The sequence below is a fragment of the Lepisosteus oculatus genome, chromosome 26, assembly GCF_040954835.1.
Source record: "Lepisosteus oculatus isolate fLepOcu1 chromosome 26, fLepOcu1.hap2, whole genome shotgun sequence".
In the NCBI taxonomy this organism is placed as follows: domain Eukaryota; kingdom Metazoa; phylum Chordata; class Actinopteri; order Semionotiformes; family Lepisosteidae; genus Lepisosteus; species Lepisosteus oculatus.
The window spans coordinates 7062993-7068992 of NC_090721.1; the positions used below are offsets into that span (position 1 = coordinate 7062993).

The window sequence follows — 6000 nt, forward strand, 5'->3', positions numbered from 1 at the left end:
TTTGTCCTCCAGGGAATGGGCTACCTTCATGCAAAAGGCATTGTGCACAAGGACTTGAAGTCCAAGAACGTCTTTTATGACTCGAACAAAGTGGTCATCACAGATTTCGGACTTTTCGGAATGTCTGGAGTTGTCCAGGAAGGGAGGTAATATCACCCTTGTTAACTCGCCGCTTTATTTATTTTGTAATTTTCTGGATGAGGTTAATTCTGAGTTGGGACACATGGAGAACAACTGCTCGTCATAAGTAAGGATTCAATCATGATGTAGAAAGGCCAAGAAATACAGGCAAGATATGGTGTCTTATTGTGGTAGAATCTGAGGAGCAGGGAGAAAGCTCATTTGATTGACTTTCCTGGATGTCCGGAAATTAATTTCCGAGCTCTCCAGTCCCCAGTGGGATTGGGTGGAGAGGTGCTGTGGCTGTGTGGTGCATGGTCTGCGGTGGTGTGTCAGCACTGCCCCTGTGTTGCAGGAGGGAGAATGAGCTGAAGGTGCCTCATGGCTGGATCTGCTACCTGGCTCCCGAGATCGTGCGCAGGATGTCCCCCGGAGGGGACGAGGACCGCTTGCCCTTCTCCAACGCGGCCGATGTCTACGCTTTCGGGTATGGGCTTCACCCCTGGGTGGGGTTGTTGAGCATGATCTGCTACGCCTCATCTCACCTGCTCGGTCCAGAACGCTTTTCCTGCAGTGGCGTGACCGCTGTCTCTCTCTCGCTTCCTATGTAGCACTATCTGGTACGAGCTGCAGGCTCGGGACTGGCCCATCAAGAGCCAGCCCGTGGAGGCCACCATCTGGCAGGTGGGCAGCGGAGAAGGAATCAGGAAGGTCTTATCGGAAATCAGCCTCGGAAAGGAAGTCACGGTAGGACTGCCGACTGTATTCCCTGTACAATACAATAAAGGAGAGTGGGGCCAGAGGCATGAAAGGCTCAATAAGAGACGCAAGTCAATACAGAATACACCCTAAATGTGTACAGCGTGTTCGTTAAGACTTCAAGAGGAAACGGGAAACGTTTTCCTCCATGAATAAAATAGTAGGCGGAATTATAATTTGTAAACAACATGCCAGAAGACAAACCAACGCCTGTCCTGTCTTTCTCTTTCCTTGTCAGGAGATCCTGTCGGCCTGCTGGTCCTATGAGCTGAGAGAACGCCCCACCTTCACGCTGCTCGCAGACATGCTTGAAAAACTGCCAAAACTCAACAGAAGACTGTCCCACCCGGGGCACTTCTGGAAATCTGCAGAGTATGTATCCTAGAGAGCCGTGTGGAGCCAGACGCTCACGCCTCCCCCCCCCCCCCGCACCCCTGCACGTGCTCTTTAAAATGGACCGTATCATGACTCAAAGGATACTCGGGATGGACAGGGAAGCCCTGGCTTGCTTGCAGTGGTTTGGATCCCTATATGTAGCTTGAGCGCTCCGCTGCGTGTACAGGACTTCTAACATATGGGAAGCCGCAGCCTAATGCTGGACACTCCAGGGTAGATAGAGCCACCCGAAAGGTCTTTGCAGTGATGCATAATAACATGCGGAATGCAGGTGTCCATGCCCCTCTTGAGTGGGCTTACAGGGATACTTGCAGCCGGAAGTAGACAAAAAACACTTGGAACCCTTAGCTGCAGGCGGTGAGAACCCCAGGAGGGTTCGCCTTAGTTGAGCCCCAGCCATGGCATCACACCGTACAATGATCAGGACCTTGTGGCCAGGGAGATCTGCATTGGCAGCAAAGGAGCCCGAAGGCGGAGCCATGTTGGGATGAGCAGGAGGCCGGGATGGACCTGCTGCTCTGCTCCTGGCTCATGTGGTGTCCTTGGGAACAGAGGAACTCTCGGGGAATCCCTTGGGAAAATCATGTACTAAGCACTCTTGAGCATAGAATGGGTTCCTCGTTCTAGTTCCTGCAGCCCTGCTTTGATCTTCTTCAAGTATACTCAGCCATGATCCGTTCCCTCATGTGGAAGGCTCTGTCAGTATCATTAATGCAGAAAAACTCTTCTGATCACAAGAATTGTTCTGAAAGAGAAGAGGCTATTAGGTCCATCTAGCCTGATTGGTAATGAGTAAATTGATCCAGTGATCTCATCCAGCCGTTTCTGGAGAGAAGCCAGTGTACTGGCTAGCTTGTTCCATACTCCCACAGAAGTGCCCCCTGTCCTAAACTCAGTCTCAGACCACACGTACAAGGGAACAGCAGGATTCATGAGAGCTGCCCGCGAACAGCTCCCGAGTTGGAGTGGTGTATTGAGGGATCAGCTTTGTGCTTCTTGTGCGAGTTATGCTTGGGCCCACAGTCCCTAAGCTTGTCTTAATGAAAAACTCCTTATGGGGACAGGGATAGAGGGGTGTCTACAATCCCAGGAGTTCAGAGATGTGGTTTTCCATCAAATACCCACCCATCCTGAAGTCTGCTCTGTACCTCCTGGGTGTTTTCAGGCTCCTCTCCTCCATCTGTGCATGTCCACATAAAAGCTCACCAGCCCTCAAGTGCTTTTTCACTCATTCAGTTTTTTTTTTAACTTATTAATCAGTTGGTTATGGTGGAATGATAGATGGACTGTATCTATACTCACCTATACTCAAAACAGTATTTTAGCATTTGTTTTTTGTTTCCTATCTTTGGATTTCTGATTTATTTTTCTCCTCCCTTTTCTTTTTGTTTCTGATTTGCCTCTTCTGTCTCTTTCCCAAAATCTCCCACCGGCTTTCCTCTCCCTGGGCTGGGAAATGGGATGCTGCATTCTGGCCTCCTGGTGCCATCCTGTGCCCCTGCCTCCTGTGGACCCTGATTCGTCCTGCCTCCATCTCTCTCTCTCCAAACCCTTCATTCCCCTGCATTCCCCTGCTCCCCCATGCCTCAACTTGCGCTCTTGTAAATTCCTGTTCCCCACTGGCTTCCCTGCACGTTTTCGGTCTCCCCTTGCTTCACAAACCCTGATCATCTGAAGTCGATGGCATGACTCCTGCCTGAGGGGGCACTGTTGCCAGGGACTTCATCTCTACTGTCCTGTCATTTACAAATAACTCTGTGTGAGGTGTGATCAGTGCTGCGCACCCAAACCCCAGGGATGTGGACACCTCAGTGTCTCCTGTCCCCGTCGTCCCCTGTAAACTCGGGGTGACTTTGGACTAGGCTATAACATGTCTTAATAGGTACAGTATTGTTGTCATGTGCACCTTTTAAATCAGCTGTAAATACGTCTTACACACAGGAGTATAGATCAAGATTCAATTAAACATTTGAGTATGCTTATTTGAAAGGAAAACCAGAAGACCCTGTGGCCACCTGAGACTCCGAGATCTTAAGATCTGACATCCCCTTTCTGGACCTGAGCTGTCTTAGCCCAAAGCCCAGAATGCCAGGGTTACTGGCATTGAAGCCTAGTTCTGAATGGCAGCGATGCAGCCTATACTGTCTGTGACAAGTCTGTCCCGAGATAGCACAGGGGTATAGGCAGGATGCAGTCAAGCATTAGTGTGATTAAGAAGGTTTCATACAGTTGTGCAGGGCATGCTGGCACGTAGAGAATTTCCACTGCCGAACGGCGGAGACAGGAATTCTGTTCCGTTCGACATCTGTACCTACAGTACACTGATCACTGATCAGGCCCTCGTACCTCTTGCTCTGTCGTTTGACCAGCTGTGACCTATCTAACACAATCTAACCACTGGCTTTCCTTCTGTTTTTCTTCTTAATATAGGTTGTAGCTGTCGGTGCAAAACCTGGGTCTGCCTTGCATGCTTTCAAATCCTTAACTCTTTAAAAAAAAAAAGAAAAGCACTGCAACAGCTCCGCCTGAGACAGAAGCTGCTTCCACTAATCCAAAAGCCTGATCTTCCATCTGTAACTTTTGGACATGACAACAATGGCATTGTTTTTTTCTTCTTTCTTTGCTGCTTTCTCTCCGCCTTTGGTTTTTTGAGTCACAAGCTCTTTGGGAAGTGTCTATGCTGACAATTGTAATACTGTTCTAATAACTGACCTACAGTATAATAGTTACGGTTTGTTTTTTTGTACTAAATCCTTTGCTCTGGATTTCACCTGCTGAGGAGTAATCAAAAAAAAAATAACTAGGCCAGAAGTCTTGATTGTACATGTTGTTTTTTTTATTTCTGTTTTTCAATCAAAAACATTTTCTCCTCCCTTCCTCATTTGGAAAAAATCCTCTTTTGGCCCAGTCAGAGGAACACATAGCAGCTTCAGGCCTGCCTGCCTCCTTGCCTTCAAACGAATGATTTTGAGGTGCTTTTCAGTTCCCACCAAAATGGAAGCTGTGCACCTCGAGTTCCAGATGCGACATACGAGTCCGTCCGTCAGGGGACCGCAAAATTACAGAGCACCTGGTTTCTTTTTTTAAAAGCACATCTTGATCGTCTCCAGGATGTTTTTGGGATGTCAGTACTGGGAGTAAATCGCTCTTGTCATCTGCATCTTATGAGCCGTAAGAAGCTTTGTGCACCTGAGATAGAAAAAGAGCACTACACAGGGATTTGTACAGCTGTGGTGGTTGCAGTTATCGATCGTGCTTCGAAACTTGAACTCCGTCGGAGTGCAGCACATCTATTTCAAGGAAGCAGACAGGCTGTGCTCTCAGCCCACATTCTCTGGTGGCATGTGAAAATCATGTTGGACATGCTGTGGGATCAGAATGGGACTGATTTCGGATCAAATCAAATTTGCACCTTTTCTTCAAAGCTCAAGGCTTGTAGTACATTGTACTAGGATGTAATTGCTTATGCACTCTTTAGGCAAGAGGGAATGCAGGTTCGTTTTTCTTTTTACAGTTCCATCACTTCAGTGGGGACTTTATCTGTGTTCAACCATGGTTTGGCAAAACAGCTTTTTGCGCGAAGAAATGGTTTGTCAACAAGACTGGCCAATGTCATGACAGTAATAGTGTGTGCAACAGGTTTTGAGTGTGTACTTAGAAAATCTCTCCTGCATCTAAGCAAAACCCAGGCCTGGCCTGGCTGTGTTTAATAGGTAACTTATTTTAAAAATATTACCTCTTTTGTGTGTGAGTGTGAAAGGGTTTGTGTGGGTGAGAATGTTGGTGAGGAGGATGCTTAGGGGTTAATTCTGTGAAAAATAGCAGTAATTGAGTTTTATTGAAATATCAACATTATATATATTTTTGTTTTATTTAATGTACAGCTAACATAATTCTTTTAATATTTGTATAAACATTTTATATTATACTGTACGTCATAACATTTTTAATAGGTACTGCTCCCCTCTTAATGTACAGTCTTTATATATATTTTTTTCATGTACAAAATGCTGTTGAAGATGTATTGTACATTTTTTTTTTAGAATGGGTCAATCCATGTTTTTATGTCATGTAAGAATTCATATTTTTGTATTGCATGTAGCTACCATCCTGTAAACTATTTTGTTTTGGGTTTTCATCCTTTCAAAGACAATAAAACCAACCTTCAGACACGCTACATACTTTTGGTTTAGTAGAAGATGGCAGGTGCTTTTTTGGGGGGGTTTAGTTTTGAAGAGAAAGAGAGGGTTCGTTTCTCTAGATTGAAAGTAGGAGAAAAAAAATACGATGCACTGACTTCATTGATTTTCCATTCTGGTACCATCTCAGTTCAAAGCTGGCCTGACACACATGCTCTCTTAGCCTAGGCAGACATACCCAGGTGGGTAGGAGTGGGATATTCAGATTAATATCCATCTGAAAATGAAGCACTTGGAAATAAGGCACCCAAATTATCTTGGCTTTGTATCGGGTAGAATGTCTTTCAGGTACAATTAGAGACGGTGAATGCTTTTTGTGTGCCTTGGCTCTCAGTGATGCTTGGATGCAGAACAGGGAGAATGAGGACATGCAGGTAGGGTTAGGGTTAGTGCCTGACACATCCACCAGCCGAGCTGTTCCTCCCTGAGCACACTGTAAGTGGAGGAGTGGTTCGTACGAGCCAGTGTAAGCCACCTCATTTCTCTCTGCGTCAGTACTCGGTACTGGGCTCGGCACTGTGAGTTG

The 6000-nt window shown here is 46.3% G+C and overlaps 1 protein-coding gene across 10 annotated transcripts in view; it reads left to right on the forward strand.

Moving 5' to 3' along the window:
- The window catches only part of LOC102683007 (kinase suppressor of Ras 1), a 56515-nt gene extending 51063 nt beyond the window's left edge, over positions 1-5452 (forward strand). For 7 of the 10 annotated variants that reach the window (XM_069184108.1, XM_069184102.1, XM_015367776.2 and 4 more), the window contains 5 exons: positions 13-146; positions 476-607; positions 732-867; positions 1118-1251; positions 2953-5452. In XM_069184108.1, coding sequence (XP_069040209.1) covers positions 13-146; positions 476-607; positions 732-867; positions 1118-1251; positions 2953-3028 — 612 coding nt within the window. In that variant the 3' untranslated portion in view covers positions 3029-5452. Of the gene's footprint in view, positions 1-12; positions 147-475; positions 608-731; positions 868-1117 lie in introns of all 10 variants that reach the window. The other 3 variants (XR_011183691.1, XM_069184104.1, XM_069184103.1) reach the window with 3 other exon arrangements.
- Positions 5453-6000: the final 548 nt, after the last annotated feature.